This window comes from Erpetoichthys calabaricus, chromosome 5 (genome assembly GCF_900747795.2).
Source record: "Erpetoichthys calabaricus chromosome 5, fErpCal1.3, whole genome shotgun sequence".
Classification (NCBI taxonomy): Eukaryota; Metazoa; Chordata; class Cladistia; order Polypteriformes; family Polypteridae; genus Erpetoichthys; species Erpetoichthys calabaricus.
Window position 1 is genome coordinate 82,830,575 of NC_041398.2, and position 24,534 is coordinate 82,855,108.

Here is a 24,534-nt window from a genome sequence, read left to right on the forward strand (position 1 = left end):
ATAAAGCTGAATTACAACAATTTTGCAAAGATGAGTGGGCCAAAATTCCTCCAGAGCGCTGTAAAAGACTCATTGCAAGTTATCGCAAACGCTTGATTGCAGTTATTGCTGCTAAGGGTGGCCCAACCAGTTATTAGGTTCAGGGGGGCAATTACTTTTTCACACAGGGCCATGTAGGTTTGGATTTTTTTTTCTCCCTAAATAATAAAAACCACCATTTACAAACTGCATTTTGTGTTTACTTGTGTTATATTTGACTAATGGTTAAATGTGTTTGATGATCAAAAATATTTTGTGTGACAAACATGCAAAAGAATAAGAAATCAGGAAGGGGGCAAATAGTTTTTCACACCACTGTATATATATATATATATACATATATATATATATATATATATATATATTTACTTTTTTAATTAGCTTAGATATATTTATTTATTTTCTCACTTACACGTTTATATATAAATATATATGTAAAACTTTATTTGTCCCCGGGGGAAATTGGCTTAATGATTCATCTACGTACGTGGATAGTTTTCTGCACATTCCCAATGTAGGTGAAATTCGCCATCATAGGCGTTTTCAGGTATTTCATTATGGACAGGGATTCTTTTGTAAATTATGGGGTTTTTCCCATTCTGGGGATAAACTGCATTTTTTTTTAATGAAAACGTGTTTGTGTGAACATAACCTTATGCATTGGTATAAGACCATTGTTGTGCAACAGCTGGTTATCACCTTGTCAGAGAGGGAGTGGTGACCTGAGGCAGTTGACACTTTGAACGACAGATTTAAAAATACAGACTAGAAGAGTTCTACAAAGAGTGTGGTGAGGATATTGTTGTACTTAATGATTGCATTACTGAGTATATTATTATTATTTTAGACTGTTATGCCATCAAGGACTGTTTTCTGTTTCCCCAACAACAGACCCATGGGTCACCAGTGAAATGAAGTCTCTTCTTAACCAATGAAGAAAGCCTTTAGGGTTGGGGATAAGCGGCAAATGAAATAGGAATAGAGAAAGTTCAAGGAAAATATCTAGGATGCTAAAGTACTAGGGTGTTGTACCGTGTTAGCCATTATGAATGTAGAGAAAAGCCAAGCAAAATGACACCTTTTATTGGCTAACTAAAAAGATTACAATATGCAAGCTTTCGAGGCAACTCAGGCCCCTTCTTCAAAGAGAATTACAATTACTAGTACCCCCACTCCAGTCCACAGTACTCTGCAAGACCATGTACTATATGACTGTCAGAAACACCCTCCCTCCCCTTCACTTTTCATTCACACTTCTGAATACCCAATGCCAGTGGCACCCACCATTCCACCAACCTCCCAGCTATGCAGAACTGACCTTCATAGTGGGCCAGGACAACAAAAAAAAAAGAAAGAACAACAACATTTATTTATATAGCACATTTTCATACAAAAAGTAGCTCAAAGTGCTTTACATAATGAAGTAAAGAAAAATAAAAGACAAAATAAGAAATTAAAATAAGACAACATTAGTTAACATAGAGAAGGAGTAAGGTCTGATGGCCAGGGTGGACAGAAAAAACAAAAAAAAAACTCCAGACCGTCCATGAGACCGCCCAATCCCCTCTGGGCATTCAACCTAACATAAATGAAATAGTCCTCTTTGTAGTTAGGGGTTCTCACGGAGTCACTTGATGCTGATGGTCATACAGACTTCTGGCTTTTAATCCATCCATCATTGTTGGAACATCATGGTGCTTTGAGTAGATGGTGGTGGCGCAAGTAAATGTGGAAATGCTGTTTTCATGTCTTTTTTTTTTTTTTAACAGAAAATGTAATGTGGTATGGACTTTGAATGCAAAAAATTCTATTTGTTGTTTCTTTTTTCAGGTTTATGAACTTACTCTTCGCTATACACAGCACAGGGATCACAATGTTGTAACAGCAGCGTTAGAGCTATTGCAGCAAGTCTTTCGCACACCACCACCCGACCTTCTTCATGTACTCATAACAACAGGAAGCATTCCGGTATTCAGTATATCTCGGGAGGAGGTGGAGAATCGCAGTCGGAGTAGCAGTATCCTTGAACTCATAGGTAATCTTATGGCTGTGAATATTATCTTTTTTTTTTTTTTTTTTTTTTTTTTGAGTGTTTTGAGTCCTGATTGTTTTTGTTGTCTATTATAAAATTACATTTTAGTAGACTTTTGTATCTGATGATATATTTTCAGTGAAAATATTTTATCAATGATCTGTAAAAACTGTGTAGTGCATACATGCATAGCAATATAAATGTACAGTTAGGTCCATAAATATTTGGACAGAGACAACTTTTTTCTAATTTTGGTTCTGTACATTACCACAATGAATTTTAAATGAAACAACTCAGATGCAGTTGAAGTGCAGACTTTCAGCTTTTATTCAGTGGGGTGAACAAAACGATTGCATAAAAATGTGAGGCAACTAAAGCATTTTTTTAACACAATCCCTTCATTTCAGGGGCTCAAAAGTAATTGGACAATTAACTCAAAGGCTATTTCATGGGCAGGTGTGGGCAAGTCCGTTGTTATGTCATTATCAATTAAGCAGATAAAAGGCCTGGAGTTGATTTGAGGTGTGGTGCTTGCATGTGGAAGATTTTGCTGTGAACAGACAACATGCGATCAAAGGAGCTCTCCATGCAGGTGAAAGAAGTCATCCTTAAGCTGCAAAAACAGAAAAAACCCATCCGAGAAATTGCTACAATATTACAAGTGGCAAAATCTACAGTTTGGTACATCCTGAGAAAGAAAGCAAGCACTGGTGAACTCAGCAACGCAAAAAGACCTGTACGTCCACGGAAGACAACAGTGGTGGATGATCGCAGAATCATTTCCATGGTGAAGAGAAACCCCTTCACAACAGCCAACCAAGTGAACAACACTCCCCAGGGGGTAGGCGTATCGATATCCAAGTCTACCATAAAGAGAATACTGCATGAAAGTAAATACAGAGGGTGCACTGCAAGGTGCAAGCCACTCATAAGCTTCAAGAATAGAAAGGCTAGATTGGACTTTGCTAAAGAACATCTAAAAAAGCCAGCACAGTTCTGGAAAAACATTCTTTGGACAGATGAAACCAAGATCAACCTCTACCAGAAGGATGGCAAGAAAAAAGTATGGAGAAGGCGTGGAACAGCTCATTATCCAAAGCATACCACATCATCTGTAAAACACGGTGGAGGCAGTGTGATGGCTTGGGCGTGCATGGCTGCCAGTGGTACTGGGGCACTAGTGTTTATTGATGATGTGACACAGGACAGAAGCAGCTGAATGAATTCTGAGGTGTTCAGAGACATACTGTCTGCTCAAATCCAGCTAAACGCAGTCAAATTGATTGGGCGGCGTTTCATGATACAGATGGACAATGACCCAAAACATACAGCCAAAGCAACCCAGGAGTTTATTAAAGCAAAGAAGTGGAAAATTCTTGAATGGCCAAGTCAGTCACCTGATCCTAACCCAATTGAGCATGCATTTCACTTGTTGAAGACTAAACTTCGGACAGAAAGGCCCACAAACAAACAGCAACTGAAAGCCGCTGCAGTAAAGGCCTGGCAGAGCATTAAAAAGGAGGAAACCCAGCATCTGGTGATGTCCATGAGTTCAAGACTTCAGGCTGTCATGGCCAGCAAAGGGTTTTCAACCAAGTATTAGAAATGAGCATTTTATTTCCAGTTATTTCATTTGTCCAATTACTTTTGAGCCCCTGAAATGAAGGGATTGTGTTAAAAAAATGCTTTAGTTGCCTGACATTTTTATGCAATCGTTTTGTTCACCCCACTGAATTAAAGCTGAAAGTCTGCACTTCAACTGCATCTGAGTTTTCATTTAAAATTCATTGTGGTAATGTACAGAAACAAAATTAGAAAAAAGTTGTCTCTGTCCAAATATTTATGGACGTAACTGTATGTTACCAAAATTGCAATATATATTACAGTTAGGCAAGGACACTACATTATTCCATTGGGGAATCTCCACAAATTTAAAAAAAAAAAAAAAGAAAATGATGCTTTTTGATATTTTTCTGTTGTGTTACCTTGGCACTGGGTTAAAACAATGAAATTTTGTTTTTCCAAAATATATAAATATTTTGTACTTAGAAGTTTATTGGTGTCAGTGATTGTTCAAGTTTATGTTCAAGTAAAAAAAAAAAAAGTGAACTATATTGCCAGGCAACGTATTTGCTTGGAATTTCTGCTGGTGTTACATTTTCTAATCTTTTAATTTCTGACTATGCAGTTAGATTACTGCCAAAAGTCTGGGTTCTAGAACCATACATTTTGTGAGTGAGCATTACGCTTTGAGTGTGACCAAATAAGTTTTCTAGTCGTGATTTTAGGCAGTGTTCCTGTGCGCAAATGTGTGACACATTCTATAAGCACAAGTTACCTATTGAGAACATGCAACATGTATTACAAGTGCACAAAACACATTTAGAGCAAGTTGCGGCATTCAAACAGGCATCAATGTGCTGTCTGACACAGTGCTTTGTGCATGAATCCTGTCTGTTTATCGCGTCTTCAGCATCAATCTTGGCTGTTTTTTTTTTTTCTTCCTTTTTCCATTCTTTTGTTGTACAATAAACATGAGACATTAGATCAGTTCTCTATTTGCACAGTCCAAAACACACAGCGTTGTTTAATCCTCCTGCCTGCATTGTATGCATTGTACTTCCAGGATAGCACTCCGTAGTTGTTGACTATTGCTTACACAGAGCCTGTCCCTACAGCAAAAATCATTGATCCATCACTTGTTGCCTTTTCTATAATGTAATTGTAAAATGCCTTTATACATAAAGCACATTATGACCAAGGTGTTGTGTTTGGGGTAGAGTCCAGGTGCTTGAGTAGAATGTTCAGATCACTTTCATGGTGAGTATACGAGGGGGACCCAAAAATACCCAGGACTGATAAATCGTACAGGAGTTGGGTATGGTTATCAACTATGCTGGTAGGCAACACTTGTCTGTAGTTTTGTTCATTGGCCCATTAAGTGGCATTGTGCTGAGCTGATCAAGATGCATATTACAGATGTTTAATCTACAACTGTGCATGTAACTTAGGTGATTTTTTTTTTCTCCAAGTCGAAAAAGAATGTCGGTCATTTTGAACATCAAGGTAGTGATGATTGCATTTTTTGACACAAATGAACTTTTTAATTAACCATTTCCCAGTGATCAGACTGTTAATTAGTGATGTTACACTGAACTGCTGAGTCATCTGCTGGAAAGCATCAGGAAAAAAGAGAGCTGTGGTGCTGTCAAACTGCATTTTGCACCATGGCAACACACCTGCACTCATCATATTTTCAGTCAAAACGTTTTTGACAAACAGTGGTGGTTGTTACCTCACACTTCTTGTTTCACTGTCCTTGCTGCCTTTGCATTTTGTTCCCTTTAAATTAAAATTGAGACTGAAGGGAAGACAATTTGCTACTGTGTTAGAAATTGAGGAAAAAAATTGAGGCTGTAGATAAGGCAGCAATAAATGAGCACAGAAAATGTTAACCAGAATTAAATAAGTGCTGGGACAATTGAATTGCATCTCAAAGAATATGTTTTGACAGTGACTAAAAGAAAATTACTGTAACTTGCTTAACTTTTTTTTTTTTTTTTTTTTTTTTTTTTTATATAAACAATTTTGGTAATTTTTGTGTCACTCCTTATATTGTTCTTCATTTAAAATGAAGTTTTCTTTTTGTTTTTTCTGTTATCATCTTCATTTATGTCATTTCATAAGTTACCTACTGGAGTAATTACTTTTACAGGTATTTTTAAGAAGATGTGTTTTTTGAGCCTAAAATGTAGCTTTTGGGGTTCCTATCCTGGTATTGGAACAGCAAATTATACACATGCCTTATTTTGTCATCTTTTATTTTTAAACAGTGTTTTGTTGAAGTAGTCTGATTTATTCTTTCTTTCTCCTAATCTTGTTCTTTATTTGCATGTATTATTTTTATTCCTTGCCTGGGCTTCTCTCCTTTTACAGCTAATAACCAGTCTTCTGTTTACTTCTTCATGATTACTGATATATTTTAATAATTTTTAAAGCATTATTCTGATTATTTTTCTGAATTATGAGAGCCAGAAATTTCCTTGCCTGCAAAATTTCTCTTTAGTTGGGTTCTTTTGGGTCATATTTTTCTCTTTCCTGTCCCTTGCAGCTGGAGGGGGGTCATCATGCAGTCCTCTAACACTTCGAAAGCAAAAAGGTGACTATCTGTCTCAGTATTACTTTATGTAGTCCAAGTACAGTGTTTGTCATTTTTAAAACACGCAATCCAGTTATAATTAATTCTTTTGGAGGAAAGTTGTCAGGCTTGATATGTGAAAACCGATATACATTTAAAGATGGTTAAAAAAAGTCCAATGAGTTTTTTCTTTGCTGTTCTATGTATTTAGTGCATAAGTAGAACAATATATGCATATCTGTTGAAATTGTCAAGTTCTGAAAAGATATATGCAGTGAAATAACCACATGGCATAGACAACAGATTTTTCAGGTTCATTAGATAGGAAGAGGTTAGCTTGATTTTCCGCACTGCACTATTGAAACACACTCTATATGGTTAGGGCTTATGATACTGGTGATATGGATCCTAGTGCATAACCATAATTTATGCAGCTGAATAAAGTGAGATTTCAGAAATGGCAAAAAGGAATTTAGGAGAATTGTATTTTACTCTAACAGAACTAACTTGTACTTACATGAAGTATTCAACATTTCCTCTAGCAGTGAGATCAAAAATGCAATTTCCATACCATTCAGTAAAGCAGCTCAAGTTTTATGTAAACTGAAGTTTTATGAATTCTTCAAGGAACAGCAAACATTTTAATTTCTATGGGCAGCATTTCTTTTCTAGTTTTGATAATGTTAATGCTTTGGTTTTTGTTTTGTATCATTTTGAAAGTACAAATATTGTTAGTGCTGTTGTTTGTTGTTGAATGGTCCTGGTGTAATACTGTGGTTTCATGCTTTCATTTCAACCAGTTTCACAAATCCGTGGGTCACTCTTGTCTCATCAATCTAATTGTTTATTAGCTGGATTTTTTCTTTTCTTATTCTCCATTCAGAAAAGTGTTCTGGTATGATATTTGAATTTAGAAGAAACTTAAAAATGATAAAACAAAGTTTAGTGTTTAAAACTATAACAAAGAAACACATTTCTATTTCACTTCTGCTTATTTCTGTGGGGTTTGCTCTTTAAATTGCATCCAGATACTGACAATTGGTGATGAGCAGTTCAGACATAGGTGCAAATGACAATAAATGTTGAAGCTGTTCTGCTACTTTTATGTTGCATTCATTTGTGTGCTAATTATTAATAAAAAGCTTAACTATGTGGACCTCAGTCCTGCAAACCACCTTAGCTGCTGGTGCTCATACCAGCCACCTTCCGTTTTTAACTGGACTCCTGCCTTTATTAAACAAGCTGTTATTTCCCAGTTTCTGTTTTTATGTCAATCCAGAAATTATAAAATGGGTTTGCTAAATTTTAGATGGATGAAGCAGGCATTTGTGTAATGCAAATTTCTGAATTTTGCATACATGTAAATATACTAACACATATTTCTGAGTACACAATAAGAGACAAAAAAGACTAATTAAACAGTTAGATAATATAGAAGTAAGACTGAACCATTTATTTGTAAAAATGATTAGAATGAAAGCCCGCAGCTACAGTGGGACCCCAGGACCAAACTTGGGAACACTTCACTAGAGGGAGCAAATTCAAGGAACGTTTTTTTTCCTTTGATTAATTAATAAGTACTATTTGGTTGATTAAGGACTGGTAGATGGTCTGAAGCTATCTGGCAGAAAAAAATAATGTTGAGGCAATAGTGTAGTGTAAGGAAAATCTCATTCTTGCTGCTTTTCATCTCAAAAATAAATCATTTTTTCTTTAACACATAAATTATCAAAAATGTAATAGTAAATGGGGAAACTGCTGTCTACTGGGAAGAAATGTAATAAATAAATGTATTTTTTGCTTTAGTAATTTTTATACGTGGAGATTAATGGGTGTGGGCGGCACGGTGGCGCAGTGGGTAGCGCTGCTGCCTCGCAGTTGGGAGATCTGGGGACCTGGGTTCGCTTCCCGGGTCCTCCCTGCGTGGAGTTTGCATGTTCTCCCCGTGTCTGCGTGGGTTTCCTCCGGGCGCTCCGGTTTCCTCCCACAGTCCAAAGACATGCAGGTTAGGTGGATTGGTGATTCTAAATTGGCCCTAGTGTGTGCTTGGTGTGTGGGTGTGTTTGTGTGTGTCCTGCGGTGGGTTGGCACCCTGCCCAGGATTGGTTCCTGCCTTGTGCCCTGTGTTGGCTGGGATTGGCTCCAGCAGACCCCCGTGACCCTGTGTTCGGATTCAGCGGGTTGGAAAATGGATGGATGGATGGATTTACTGTATATGGGACATAATAGAACATAAACATACCATAATAAATGTACTGTGGACTTTGCTTATCATCCAGGAATTTATTATTATATATCAAGTGCTGCTGCAATGAATGAATATAAACATATTTTCTTCATATACAGTAACTCTATTAAAATACAGATTTTGTTTTTCAGAAGAACTCTTTATGAACTGTAATTTTTATTTTTTACTTGTTGGTTTTGGCTGGTAATTTTTTAGTTTATTAAAATTTATTAAAAGTTGATACAAATTTTAATTAAAAATATTTTAAAGAATCAAACCATGTGTTGGTGTTACCGCTGTTCCCAGAAGGAAGTGTTTCATCTCGCAGGGCACCTTGGATATCATCAGGAGGAGTCGCAGCGCACGGCTCAATGGCAAATCTGGTCTGTACTGGGAACTGAGAAGGATGGCTCTGAGGGCAGATAAGAGGTGTTTGTTAGAGGAATCTGTGAGCAAGTGACGCACCACCTGTGGTCTAGCGACCCACGTCCTGCTGGAATTGAAGCATTATGCACATCTTGAATCTGTTCCTTGGAGAGTTGCTGTCAGGGCAGCTGATGGAAGGGACTTTACGGATGACGCTGCAGTTGTGACCTGCTGAGCTGGCTACTTTGAGCAGTTGTTCAAAGCTGATCCTCCGGCTAGGATGTTGGATATCTCTGGGTTCACGGTTCTTGAGGCTGATCCTTCAATTAGCTGTGAACCACCCAATCTCACTGAGATTGCACAGGTGGTGAACCAGCTGAGGGGGGGAAAGGCTGCATGGGTCTGTGGCATCTGGGGTGAACTTCTCCAGGCTGGTGGTAAGGCTGTCCTCCTTGCATTGCAAGCAATCTTTGCTTCCATGTGGGAGACTGGCATCATCCTAACTGACTAGTAAACAGGACTTGTCGTCCCTGTCTGGAAAGGGAAAAGTGATCGCCTGGATTGCAGCAACTACAGGGGGATAACACTGCTCTCGGTGCCGTGTAAGGTCCTGCTAGGGTCGTCCTCAATAGGATCCGTGATCACTTGCTCACCTACCAGTGACTGGAACAGTGTGGTTTTACGCCTAGGAAGTCTACCATCAACCACATCTTGGCACTGAGGGTTCTCATGGAGCACAAATGCGAATATCAGTAGTTTCTTTGCAGCTTTTGTCAATTTTCGCAAAGCGTTCAACTCAGTTGATTGAGCTGCCCTGTGGGACATCCTGAGGGTTCGCGGGATCCCCTCGAGGTTGCTGGATGTCATGGCCGGCCTGTACACTGATACTGTGAGTGCTGTACAGAGTGGAGGCAGGACCTCTGCATTTTTCCCAGTTGATTCTTGGGTTCGTCAGGGGTTGTGTTCTTGCTCCTACTCTGTTCAATGCTTGTATGGACTGGGTATTGGGCAAGGTTGTGGGGTCCAGCAGCTGTGGGGCATCTTTTGGTGAAGAAAGATTCACGGATCTTGACTTTGCTGACGATGATGTGATCTTCACGGAGTCAATGGAGGCTCTGATCGGGGCGCTCGAGAGACTGAGCGAGGAGTCTGAGTGTCTGGGCTTGCGAGTGTCCTGGATAAAAACCAAGATCCAGGCCTTTAATGACCTCTTGGGCACAGCCATCAGCAGTGTGTCTGTTTGCGGAGAGAGTGTTGACCTTGTCGAGAGGTTAAATTACCTTGGCAGTGACATTCATATCTCTGGTGACTCCTCCTATGAAGTCAGTAGACGGATTGGGAGAGCGTGGGAGGTTCATGAGGTAGCTGGAAAGGCGTGTGTGGCACTCCCGATATCTATGCAAAAGGACAAAGGTCCAAGTGTTTTAGAGTCGTGGTGCTTCCTGTCTTGCTATATGGTTGCAAGACATGAACGCTATCCAGTGACCTGAGATGAAGACTGGACTCCTTTTGTACTGTGTCTCTCCGGAAAATCCTTGGGTACCGTTGGTTTGACTTTGTGTAGAATGAGCAGTTACTCATGGAGTCCCAAATGAGGCACATTACCTGCATTGTGAGGGAGTGTCAGTTGCGGCAGTATGGCCATGTGGCACGTTTCCCCAAGGGTGATCCAGCTTATAAGATCCTCATTGTTGGCGACCCGAGTGGCTGGACCAGGCCAAGGGGTCGCCCACATAACACCTGGCAGCGGCAGGTAGAGGGTCATTTCCGAAGGGTGGGACTGGACAGCTTGTCTGCCTGGTGGGTTGCAAACTGGGATCCCGAGTTGTTTCGTCATGTAGTGGGTGCGGCAATGCACTGTACCAGTGCATGCTCCCCAACTTGACTTGAAACCATGTGCTGCAAGTTGCCCAACATTCATTTCTCAATTTGTTTTTGTATTCTACATAAATAGACTGTAAAGATTTTATATTTGCATTTTCTTTTCAACATTTTACACAATATATTTTGAAGTCTGAGCATCTTATAAAGCTTCATTGAATATTCAGGATGCAATTTTAATTAGGTTGTAATATTGTAGTTGAAGAATCCTCCTTAATTCTACCATGTACCAAGCATCCATGCTTGTTTTCATAGATTTAAATATAAAAACAACTGGAAATATAAACTGCATTTTATTCAGAAATGTGTAAATAGTTATTATAGCTATGTCTGATTTCTAAGTGGTTGTCAAGTTCAGTCCTGCATTGAAAAAGTTTTTTAAATGTTCCTTAGCTACAAATTCATCAGCTAAATGTGGGCTATTCTACACTCTTTTTTAAAATAATATTAAGTGCCATGGAGTGGACTGCAGCTAGAAATTTGCCTTATATGATAAATGCAAATAAAAAAGCTTTCTAAAATAAATAAATATATAGATAGATAAATGAATACAGCATCATCAAAAAAACTTGTATCAATACTCCACCCCAAAAAATTTTTTATAATAATGCAATCATAATAATTCATTTTATTTAATAGGTGCCTTTCTTAACATTCAAGGTCACCTTAAAATGAAATTAAACAACAGTAATAAGATATGAAAACAAAGAGGACAATAAAGTCAAATAGCAATAAGGTACAGAGGTAGGTGTAAACATCAAAGATAATAGGCAGTAACAGAGTTAAATTCATAATTGGTATTCCAGTTTGAAGAGAGAAGTTTTGAAGGCAGTTTTAAATGTGTTATTGAGTCTAGTTGACGGATATGAGAGGGAAGGGAATTCCAGAGTTGAGGAGCACTATGAGAGAATGCTCAAGCTCCCATAGAACAGATATAGTTATCGTATTTACTCCATGTAGTTTGTTGTAGTAGCCAATAAATATTTGTAATGTTCTCATGCAGAATGGAGAGAAGAAGGTTTATGATATAATAGAATCCAATTGTGACCAATGCTGTACAACAGCAAATGATATGAAAAGCTACCATGGAAAAAAAAAAAAAAAAATCTCATTTTACTCGTATTATATAATTCAAGTGTCGGTCATCCAGTTTTATGCTCCAGACATTCCAAACACATGCTTTTTGCTAAAATAATGTTAAATATACACTTTCAAAATAATCGGGGCACATCATAAACTGGATATTGATAACGACAACTGTATCGACTATTTAATCTCCTGTTCTGTCAATTGTCCATGATAACCTGTGATACAAATTCTTGGACAGTACTACAAACTACATGGGGTAGGTAACTTAAATATAATTTTTGTGTGGAGTATTTCCTTTAACAAAATAAGTGTATGAATTACATTTTTCTGAAAAGTAAAATGTATGGGAAGGCATTTACCGATATAACAAATCATGCTAAACCTGACTACAACTTTTAAATTAAATTGACTCTTTGCAGGAATTTCTGCTGTTACTGTCTGATCTGCATCTATATTTGCTTTTCTTTTTAATTTTCCACATATTCAGGAAACTAAATATGCTACTAAATAAGAAAAAAAAATGTAGCATTAAAAAATCTCTTCACATTTTTTTAAGAAAAAAATATGTTTTTGGCAAACTACAAGGAAAGCTGTACTGGAAATTTAGTATTAGCTCGTCGTCTTCACATCTGTGTAAAACTTTTACTTTCTGTATATAAAGCACTGTTAATAATTTATACTTTGTTATACTTGTGTATTTTTTGTATTGTATCTGGTCTTCATAGAGCATTTCCAGTACACTGAATTATTGTTTATAGTATTAGCAAGAAGAAAGTGAATGTTGAATGTTGAAAGCTGTCCTTGTCCTTTAAGATTAAAATGATTTTTATTTACCAGGAAAGATTCTTGGTGGTGAAGAGGAAGGCCTGGAAGATGATTCCGAAACACGATCAGAAGTCAGCACTGGAACTTTCACAGGTGTGTTATATTGTAAAGGGAAATTTTTATTCCATAACTGTTTTTGCGTTTTGAAGTAATATCTTTGTAAGATGGCTGTTTCTAATGTCAAGAGTGACTGCAGAGCTAAAATGGATCAAGATTAGTAAATGGACTGATAAATACATCATACTTGGCTAACCCGATGTGAAATATCATAGACACATTATCACACTTTAAGGGAAAATATGTCTTGGATTAGACTAGTGGCATTGAATGCAGAAATACATAATTAATATTCAAAATATTAATGGAACAAACCTGTGTAATTTTTTTCCTTGAATTGGTTACGTTGACATTTATCCAAATGTACAGTAATTTATTATCAGTGAAACAGCAGCAGTTTAATCATTGTTACCTTATTAGAAGTACTACTGTATATCATCTTTATATTTATAAAATCTCAATGAATATGAACTATGAAAATAGTTTTGACAAAGTAAAATGTCACAGATACAAATGTAAAAAAATGTATCATTGTCTATGTCATAGTTCATAAAAAAACAAAGCCAATCATGCTGTACTCCACATCAACGACTCCGCCATCTAGATATTTAGTAGGTTCAGGTTCTTGTATTCCCACATTACTGACTGCCTTTCGTGGTCTGTCAACACCAGCTGAATCCTTAGAATAGCACAGAAAATGTCCATTTTATTAAGGAGGCTAAAAAGCTTTTGGATGGGAACCAAATTCTTGATGAACTTCTACTACTGCGCTATTTAAAGTATACTGACTGGATACATTAAAATACAGTTAGGTCCATAAATATTTGGACAGAGACAAATTTTTTCTAATTTTGGTTCTATACATTACCACAATGAATTTTAAATGAAACAACTCAGATGCAGTTGAAGTGCAGACTTTCAGCTTTTATTCAGTGGGGTGAACAAAACGATTGCATAAAAATGTGAGGCAACTAAAGCATTTTTTTAACACAATCCCTTCATTTCAGGGGCTCAAAAGTAATTGGACAATTAAATAACTGGAAATAAAATGTTCATTTCTAATACTTGGTTGAAAACCTTTTGCTGGCAATGACAGCCTGAAGTCTTGAACTCATGGACATCACCAGATGCTGGGTTTCCTCCTTTTTAATGCTCTGCCAGGCCTTTACTGCAGCGGCTTTCAGTTGCTGTTTGTTTGTGGGCCTTTCTGTCTGAAGTTTAGTCTTCAACAAGTGAAATGCATGCTCAATTGGGTTAAGATCAGGTGACTGACTTGACCATTCAAGAATTTTCCACTTCTTTGCTTTAATAAACTCCTGGGTTGCTTTGGCTGTATGTTTTGGGTCATTGTCCATCTGTATCATGAAATGCCACCCAATCAATTTGACTGCATGTAGCTGGATTTGAGCAGACAGTATGTCTCTGAACACCTCAGAATTCATTCAGCTGCTTCTGTCCTGTGTCACATCATCAATAAACACTAGTGTCCCAGTGCCACTGGCAGCCATGCACGCCCAAGCCATCACACTGCCTCCACCATGTTTTACAGATGATGTGGTATGCTTTGGATAATGAGCTGTTCCACGCCTTCTCCATACTTTTTTCTTGCCATCATTCTGGTAGAGGTTGATCTTGGTTTCATCTGTCCAAAGAATGTTTTTCCAGAACTGTACAGGCTTTTTTTAGATGTTCTTTAGCAAAGTCCAATCTAGCCTTTCTATTCTTGAGGCTTATGAGTGGCTTGCACCTTGCAGTGCACCCTCTGTATTTACTTTCATGCAGTCTTCTCTTTATGGTAGACTTGGATATCGATACACCTACCCCCTGGAGAGTGTTGTTCACTTGGTTGGCTGTTGTGAAGGGGTTTCTCTTCACCATGGAAATGATTCTGCGATCATCCACCACTGTTGTCTTCCGTGGACGTACAGGTCTTTTTGCGTTGCTGAGTTCGCCAGTGCTTGCTTTCTTTCTCAGGATGTACCCAAACTGTAGATTTTGCCACTCGTAATATTGTAGCAATTTCTCGGATGGGTTTTTGTTGTTTTTGCAGCTTAAGGATGGCTTCTTTCACCTGCATGGAGAGCTCCTTTGACCGCATGTTGTCTGTTCACAGCGAAATCTTCCACATGCAAGCACCACACCTCAAATCAACTCCAGGCCTTTCATCTGCTTAATTGATAATGACATAACGACGACTTGCCCACACCTGCCCATGAAATAGCCTTTGAGTCAATTGTCCAATTACTTTTGAGCCCCTGAAATGAAGGGATTGTGTTAAAAAAAATGCTTCAGTTGCCTCACATTTTTATGCAATCATTTTGTTCACCCCACTGAATTAAAGCTGAATGTCTGCACTTCAACTGCATCTGAGTTGTTTCATTTAAAATTCATTGTGGTAATGTACAGAACCAAAATTAGAAAAAAGTTGTCTCTGTCCAAATTTTTATGGACCTAACTGTATGGTTTGGTAACTTTAGTTGCCAGGATAAGAAACTCCTTTTAACAGACTGTCCATACCACTTCTAAAAATCTTTGTGGCTAACCTTCCACAGCTTCATACCCATCTTCTCCACCCAAAAACTGAGAAGGGGTGAATCGATTGTCTATTATTCCAGCCTCCAGGTCATCCCCTGTTTTCACTTCTGCCTTCTGGTAAACGCTACTGGAGCTTTATTACTTGCTCCATTCGCTTCAGGGGCAGCTTTTACCCTCAGACCATAAGGCCACTGCACTTTTTGTCACATGATCTTACCCTGTATTATAAACACCTGCTAGTTTATGTGTAATGTTACATGTGTGCTGTCATCTGCATTTTTTTAACCCCTGTTAAACTTTGCAATGTCTGTATAGTTCTTTTGTGCATAATTTAGGCTATTTTCCTGATGCTGTTATTGTTTTTTTTCTTCTATATACTTCCTTACACTTCCTTTAAACCCACAAAACAGTGGCACAAGAATGTCACTATGATCTCACAGGATATAGGACAATAAAAATCTAATATAATCTGATATACTAAAAATCATATGCTTTGGCCAGTAATTAATCAGAAATTTAAATTATGTATGTTATGTGCAATAAAGTTGCAGAATCATTCTTATTTCTTATTTTTCAAAACAATGTGTGATGTGGATGGCTCAAAGAAGCATGCAGCTCAATGTCATATAATTCAAGCCTATAGAATGTGTTACTATGGTATTATGTACACTGTTATGAGAGTATTAGCCCATTCCCAATTTTCCTCCCTTTCATAATATTTAAAGGGTAACAGAATAAACAAATATCACATTCATTATGTTGTTTATTAAATGTTCAAATGTTTATTTTTTGCTGTCAAATCTGTGCATTTTAACACCTTTTCTTTCTGTTTTATAGCTTCTGTAAGTAATGATGGAACAAATGAGACTCAATCATCTTCAGGGGTGTCTACCCTTGGGTCAGTGGACCCTTCTGTTGAACATGACATCATAACAGAGCAGCCACGTTCATCTCAGCGCAATCTACAGTCAACTGACTCCGTGGAACTTAGCACTGGCTCAGATGTAGTGAGCAGTACTGCAACCACCTCAACAACAGCTGGTGGTGAGGGCACTGAAGATGAAGATACCTTGAGTCCTGGCTCCAGTCAGATTGGTAGTAGTGCTGCACTTTCTGACACCAACAATCAAGCATCTTCTCCGGCCAGTGAGAGCTCTCAGACCACCACCGAAGGGCCTGATTCTGCCATCACCCCATCTGATTGTTCAGAGCTTGTAAGTGTGAGGCATCAGTTGACTGAGGGGGGATCCCAGACTTCTACTGAGGGGCCCGACATATCTCTGAGCTCCTCCAAGGAGGCCCTGAACTTCGATACGTCCACATGCTCATCTTCCACCTCTACTGCTTCCTTCAGTAGTGGTAGTGAAAAGGTCAGCAGTTCAATGCTGAGAGAGACATGGAATTAGATTTTCATTTAGCACTCCCCCAAAACTATCTATTATTGATGCAACACTCATTTATAATTTATAAAGCGAGGCATTTTAATAAAAGCAAAACATGTTTAGATGCACTTTAAGGTACAAGATCTGACTTACTGTTTTAAATATCATGTACATAAACAGTTTAAATGCAATATTGTGGCAGCATTGTGTTTGACTTTAAAGATAAATACAGACTTTTTTCTTTCAACCGCTTTGTTAGAACTTTTTTATTATTAATATACAGTATGTTTATTTTGACCTGCATGGCATTGCTTCACAGTGTATATTTTCTACTAAATGAAGGTAAATGATAAAAATTAAATATAGTGATGCAATTTTAAAAAAAATTGCTGTTTTATGATAGTTTTAGTTTTTAAGACAAATGTTTAATGAATACATAAATTAAGTAATCTGTGCTGGTATCTTTATATTTTATTTTCCAAATTATCCACTGCAATGTTATTTTTTGGCTATTAAACCAAAACATTTACAAGACATTGATCCTTATTTTGGTAGCCAAAGGTACATTTTATTTTATTTTTTTAATCTTTTTTGGTAGTTGCCAAACATATGGTTTATTAACTTTTAAATGTAACATTTTCCATTTTTTTTCATTTGCAACTAGTTTAGTTGTTGTCTGGAGCGCTGCTGTTTCTCAATTTATAAGTATTATATTTTACTTTCCAGATTCTGGATGGTACAGAAAGCCAATACTCAGGAATGCAGATAGGACAGTTACAGGATGAAGAAGAAGAAAATGCCAACAATGTATTAGAAGAAGTTTTACGTGAGTAGAATAACAAGCATATTTTAATCTATACAGAAGGTAATATTTCAATACAGAATAATGAGGCAGGGTTAAAACTGTTTAGGCCTGTTAATTAAAACCTATACAAGCACAACTATAAGTAATATTCTCACTATTTTAATTTAAATTTTGTGACAAAGCTAAGAAACTAAACCAAATGGTTTCATAGCTTGAAAGCTTAGGATCAACACTTCTTAAAACTGAGTTCCAGCACAGAAACAAAACCTTGGAGATCAGAATTATTCCAATTACGTTCTAGTGTTGAATTTTTTAAACAACAGAACTCGATATCAAAGTGACATTTTTTTTTCTTCAAAAAGCCCAAGAGTCTTCTCTACCTATGCTTAGTCAGGCTGAAGTGTTTTGTGTGGTTTATTGTGTTAACAAAACAGGAAAAAGTGTTGTGTTAGCTGTGAAATATACAATGTGATGTTCTTTAAAATTTACCAGGTGTTATCTTTATTATAATGACAAATATTATTCTGCAAGTTTTCTGGCTTATGTTTATTTATGCTTCAGTTTGTTTGCTTTCAGTTTGACTAATTCTAAAGCTATGCCACCAGTGTGTTGTGTTTTAAAAATGGAAAAGTAGAAAAGTAGAAGCACAGTACCTTAAGATGCATTGTTCTACTGTTTTCAACAGTGAAGAAAACTCACCTGTTAGAAAGTGTTGGACATAGTCGTCAACCTTCAGATGGCAGTGTTGATCAGTTTATGCCAAAAGATGAAACTATTGAGGGTATAGAACTGGAAAGCAAGGTACATTTTTTAATGCTATTAATTATTTTGTGATTATTTCTGTTTTTTTAAGGCTGTTTTTAGGTTCTAATCTTTCATTGTGCAATGTACCAGTCTACAGTTTTAGTGATTCTCCTGTGCTGAAAGTAATACTTACTGTAATTGTAGACAAATTAATTATTGATTCTTGTATATTGTGACCCATTATTAAATAAAAAAAACAGCTGCAGCATTTACTGAAGCAAGAATTATACACAAGAAACATAAAGGAAGTCAGTCAAGAAGGGAATGTTAAGAGTCTTTACTACTATATCAGAGTTACTTATGACTGTAAGGATTCACAGGTCTTATACTGAAGTATGCAGTATTAAGAAAAATATGGCTTACTTAAGGTACCTTAGACCAGGGGTGAGCAATGTCGGTCCTGGAGAACCACAGTGGCTACAGGTTTTCATTCCAATCCAACTGCTTAATTAGAAACCAATTCTTGCCATTCTCAGACTTTATTTAATTTTGTGGCTTGTTAGTCTACAATGTAAGATTCTTATATTGCAGATTTTTTCCTTTCCATGGATGTCATCCAAATGAGTTGAAGCCTAAAATGTGTAATTTTCAGTCTGTCACATTTTTCTATTAAGTTTTTTATTAAATCAAACAATGCATGATGAACACACAGATGTAAATGGAAACGGGCAAGATGGAGAATTGCTGGCTGCTTTGTCATTTACATCTTATTTCTAAATAAGGAGCTATTAAAAACACTGAATGCAGCTGTTTAAGATTTAAATAAGCAGTTAAGGATGGGGAACCTTAACAAGCGAGACCACTAAAATGAAGCATCAAAATGTCACTTAAGCAATAAGTGCTTCATCAGCAGTAATTGACTTCTCATTAAGAAACTGGGTTGGAACAAAAACCTGCAGCCGTTGTGGCTCTCCAGGACCAACATTGCCCACCCCTGCCTTAGACCTTTCCAAAGTAAAAATATTTTAATTGGCCACATTGCTGATATGAATAGTGACTTTACTGAAGTTTTATTAAAGGAAAAATCAAAATTATTTCTTCAAAATCGCAAAATATATTAATTTGCTGGACACAAATGTGTTCTGAAGTGAAGCGTTTTTTTATACATTTTAAAAATACCTTGTCTGTCCGTGCAGCTTACAGTGGGATTAACACTAGAATCCCTGAAGCCTACGAAAAAACATAATACTTGGCTACCTTAAATTCCTTTGTACTTCACCTCATCAACAACTTCTGTTTTGCAAATGTGTTGATCAGCACAAGCAACTAGCAGCCCACTGTCCCATTTAAGACGGAGCTCAACTTTATCTGCATGTGAGGTGCCTTGAGTTGCATAGTGTAAATAATATATCATTATTTGGAACACATGTATTTCATGTGTGTTCTATGTCTACAACAATCTATGTAAGTGTAGGATGAAAGGAAATGTGAGGCAAGAAGTGCTGAACACATGACTTAAAGCATAAACTTTTTCCATATACTAATAATGACGTGAAGTGTATAATGTGTGATGACTTAAGTCCAAATATTAAATAAACATGTGCGCTTTTATTCAAGAATATAGTCAAAGTGAAAGAAAAATAATTCAGTTTACATGTTGCTGTCAATGAGTTACAAACCCAAGTTCAAATGTCAATTGACAGAAAGTTGATATGTTTTCTTGGATGGTGCAGATGTAAGAACTGCTGTGTTCTTCGTTTTTTTTTTCTTCTTTTTTTACGATTGTTATAGTTCTGTTTGTATACCACGTTGTCAGTGCAGCACTCCAGTTGTAATATGACCAAGCCGTGCAAGCTTACTGTTAAGAATGCAACGTATAGTTGTACAGGAGAAAAGCAATCTTGCCTCAAATCAATGGCAACCTTTTGTAGGTCTATGAACTTAATTTAAACTTTAGGTGTACACGGTGCTTTGTTTCCGAAGTACCTGCACTCATGAATATGTCTGTATGCGTCAGTCGCTCAAATCCCCATGCTTCGCACCGGCGAAGTACTGCTTTTAAATTTTTATTAAGAAGAAAAGAAAACCTTTTTAAATTGAGGGAAAATATACCAATAACAATTTGTTAAGGGTCTGTTTTTTTGTGAAGCTGCCTTCACACAGCCTCTCCGCTGTTTTATAAACGAACGCCATATAAGGTCTTCCTTTTTCCTTGCTTCGCCAAGGAAGGAGCCTTTTTATTTAATCCACGGGTTCTTCGTTTTTTTTTTTCTTCTTTTTTTACGATTGTTATAGTTCTGTTTGTATACCACGTTGTCAGTGCAGCACTCCGGTTGTAATATGACCAAGCCGTGCAAGCTTACTGTTAAGAATGCAACGTATAGTTGTACAGGAGAAAAGCAATCTTGCCTCAAATCAATGGCAACCTTTTGTAGGTCTATGAACTTAATTTAAACTTTAGGTGTACATGGTGCTTTGTTTCCGAAGTACCTGCACTCATGAATATGTCTGTATGCGTCAGTCGCTCAAATCCCCATGCTTCGCACCGGCGAAGTACTGCTTTTAAATTTTTATTAAGAAGAAAAGAAAACCTTTTTAAATTGAGGGAAAATATACCAATAACAATTTGTTAAGGATCTGTTTTTTTGTGAAGCTGCCTTCACACAGCCTCTCCGCTGTTTTATAAACGAACGCCATATAAGGTCTTCCTTTTTCGTTGCTTCGCCAACAGAAGCAGCCTTTTTATTTCATCCACGGGTTGTCTGCTGTTTTTTTGTTCGTTTATTACGATTGTTATAGTTCTGTTTGTATACCACGTTGTCAGTTCAGCACTCCGGTTGTAATATGACCAAGCCGTGCAAACACACTCTTGAGAATGCAACGTATAGTTGTACAGGAGAAAAGCAATCTTGCCTCAAACCAATGGCAACCTTTTGTAGGTCTATGAACTTAATTTAAACTTTAGGTTTACACTGTGCTTTGTTTCCGACGTGCTGCGTTCAGTCAGTTCACGTGAGCCGCTGTCTTGTGTGATGTTGCGATGTCCACGGCTTTATTTAATGTTAGCTAAGACCCGGCACTTAAAAGTTTCTCGCTACAGCAATTTTTATTCCGTTACAAAGTCATCCAAAGTCTCGTTTATACCTCGTGTCTTCTCATTAAACTTGTATCTCGCGAATATGGTATTACAAATGGCAGCGGGAGCGTTTCTCATTAAACTTGTATCTCGCGAATATGGTACAGTAATCCCTCGCTACTTCGCGGTTCACTTTTCGCAGATTCACGACTTCACGGGTTTTTAAATACAAGTGATTGCCCGCCTATCGCGGAAGTTATGTTCCAGACCCATCAGCAACAGGAGAAAATCCGCGATATAGAAAGACCATTTAAATAAACATTTTTATAGTTTAAGCCTTAAAATACCCATCCCACATGCTTTAAACACATGTAAACTTATAAAACACACTTTGTTAAAACATGATATGTGGATGTCGGGCTAAGGATATAAGTAACATCTCACTATTATAAAACATTTTAACTTCACGCAAGACAAGACAGTGAGACAGGAAAATAGGTGCTGTACAGGCTTTTAAATCTATTAAATCTAATGCATTTCTGGATAATTCACAAATACCACAAATAGATGCTTTAAGTGCTGAGGAACTAGATAAACCTCTAACGCTAACAGAATTACTAGACGCTATAAAGTCACTACAAAGCGGGAAATCATCAGGCCCTGATGGTTACCCCGTAGAGTTTTATAAGAAATTCTCCACTCAGCTAGCTCCACTCTTATTGGTAACATTTACAGAAGCTAAAGACCACCAAATACTACCTCAAACATTTCGACAAGCATTAATCACCGTCTTTCCTAAACAAAATAAGGACTTGTTACAATGTGCATCATATAGACCAATTTCACTCCTGAATAATGATGTTAAGATACTCTCAAAAATCCTAGCTAGAAGGATGGAGAAAGTGCTGCCCTCGGTAATATCACAAGATCAAACTGGATTTATTAAAGGCCGACATCTATCTTCAAATCTCCGACGCTTGTTTAATGTTATATATTCACCAGCAAAATCAAACACCCCAGAGATATTACTATCATTAGACGCAGAAAAGGCATTTGACATGATCGAATGGAATTACCTTTTCACTGCATTGGAGAAATTTGGGTTTGGCCCGAATATTTGTGCTTGGATTAAACTACTGTATACCAGTCCAGAAGCTTCAGTTTGTATTAATAAAATTTGCTCAGACTACTTTAAACTAGAACGTGGTACCAGACAAGGATGTCCCTTGTCGCCACTGTTGTTTGCAATCGCTATTGAACCACTGGCGGTTCACTGCCGAAATTCTCATCAGATTAAGGGGATTGTCAGAGAAGGACTGGAACAGAAAATTTCTCTATATGCAGATGATATGGTCTTATATATATCAGACCCAGAAAACACTGTCCCTGCTGTTTTAACAGCACTAACAGAATTTCAAAAGATATCTGGTCTTAGAATTAATCTGAATAAAAGTATACTCTTTCCAGTGAACTCACAAGCATATAATATTAGATTGGACACCCTACCTTTTACCATAGCAGATCAGTTTAAATACCTAGGGGTAAATATCACAAGTAAACATAAAGCTCTTTATCAACAAAATTTTGGCGTCTGTATGGAAAAAATTAAGCAAGACTTGCATAGATGGTCAACCCTTCATCTCACTCTAGCCGGAAGAATTAACATTGTTAAGATGAATATCCTTCCTAAACTTCTCTTTTTATTTCAAAACATTTCAATATATATCATTAAATCGTTTTTTAAACAGTTAGATTCAATAATAACCTCATTCATTTGGAACTCAAAACACCCACGTATCCGAAGAGCGACCCTACAAAGACCTCAGGCAGAAGGTGGCATGGCTTTACCTAATTTTCAGTTTTATTACTGGGCAGCAAACATACAAGCCATAAAAACCTGGACACAAATAAATGCACATACACAGGCTTGGTCTGCAATAGAAGTAAAATCCTGTAGTACTTCTTTATATTCCCTGCTTTGCTCTCCAATAAATGAAAGTTATCGCAAATATACTAATAACCCAATTGTGCTTTACTCACTCAGAATATGGAACCAAATTAGGAAGCATTTTAAGATGGAAAATCTTTTATCAGTGGCACCTTTGCAAGGGAACCACCTCTTTCAACCTTCGCAAGTATATCCAGTTTTTAATACCTGGAAAAGTTTTGGGATTAAAATGCTCAGAGATCTTTATATAGACAACATATTTACATCTTTTGAACAATTACGTTCAAAATTTAACCTCCCAGCTACACATTTCTTTTACTATCTTCAAATTAGAAATTTTGTTAAACAGAAATTGCCCGATTTCCCCCACCTTGCACCCTCCACAATGCTGGAAAAAATACTGCTCAATTCTGAGGAAACAAACACTATTTCCGCAATATATAAAATCTTATTAGAGTCCCTACCTTTCAAAGATCCAAGAGGACATTGGGAAGAAGATCTCTTAATCAATATATCAGAAAAGGAGTGGAAGGTAGCAAAGCAGAGAATTCACTCGAGTTCTATATGCGCAAAGCATAGAATTATTCAACTAAAAATTATATATCGAGCTCATCTGTCTCGCTTAAAACTGTCCAAAATGTTTCCAGGCCAGGATCCAACCTGCGAGCGCTGCAACCAAGCTCCTGCCTCACTGGGTCACATGTTCTGGGCCTGCACCAAACTAACATCATTTTGGACAAAAATTTTTAAGTGCCTCTCAGACAGCCTTAGTATCACAATCCCTCCTAACCCACTAACAGCTGTGTTTGGTGTCCTTCCAGATGGACTTGAATTGGAGAAGGACAAGCAAATGGCGATTGCATTCACTACACTCTTGGCACGCAGACTTATTTTGTTAAATTGGAAGAATCCTAATTCTCCTCTTATAAGTCAGTGGGAAACTGATGTTTTATATTATTTGAAATTGGAAAAAATCAAATTTTCAGTTAGAGGATCTGTACAAAATTTTTTCAAAACTTGGCAGGATTTAATCAATATTATTTTAGAATAAGAGAATTAACTATTATTGTATTTAACTCCCTTCTCCATCTCTTATTTATATAGATATTTACTTCTCCCCTTCTTTTGTCTAATGTTGCCTTATTAAAAAGCTTAAAGAAATTTTCCTTTAGCTAAGCTCTCCTTCTCAGGGGTGGGGTTTGATTTGTTTTCAAATTTGTTGGGTTATAAATGGATCTGTTTGTATGGAATGATTACAATGAAAATTAATAAAATAAAAATATAAAAAAAAAAAATAAATAAATAAATTATTGACACGCAGAGCGACAAGCGGCACAACGGCAGCACAAAGTCCACTTCTCCTTAGCGTTCATTCAGCTCCCCACCCCCT

At 37.1% G+C, this 24,534-nt stretch overlaps 1 protein-coding gene across 4 annotated transcripts in view; it reads left to right on the forward strand.

Annotated features, from left to right (window-relative positions):
• htt (huntingtin) overlaps positions 1 to 24,534 on the forward strand; it is a 242,530-nt gene that overhangs the window by 46,744 nt on the left and 171,252 nt on the right. The window contains exons 9-14 of one of the 4 annotated variants that reach the window (XM_051928233.1): positions 1,870 to 2,074; positions 6,183 to 6,230; positions 12,610 to 12,690; positions 16,027 to 16,559; positions 17,298 to 17,397; positions 18,062 to 18,177. In XM_051928233.1, the coding sequence (XP_051784193.1) occupies positions 1,870 to 2,074; positions 6,183 to 6,230; positions 12,610 to 12,690; positions 16,027 to 16,559; positions 17,298 to 17,397; positions 18,062 to 18,177 (1,083 nt within the window). The remainder of the gene's footprint in view (positions 1 to 1,869; positions 2,075 to 6,182; positions 6,231 to 12,609; positions 12,691 to 16,026; positions 16,560 to 17,297; positions 17,398 to 18,061; positions 18,178 to 24,534) is intronic. The other 3 variants (XM_028801715.2, XM_051928234.1, XM_051928235.1) reach the window with 3 other exon arrangements.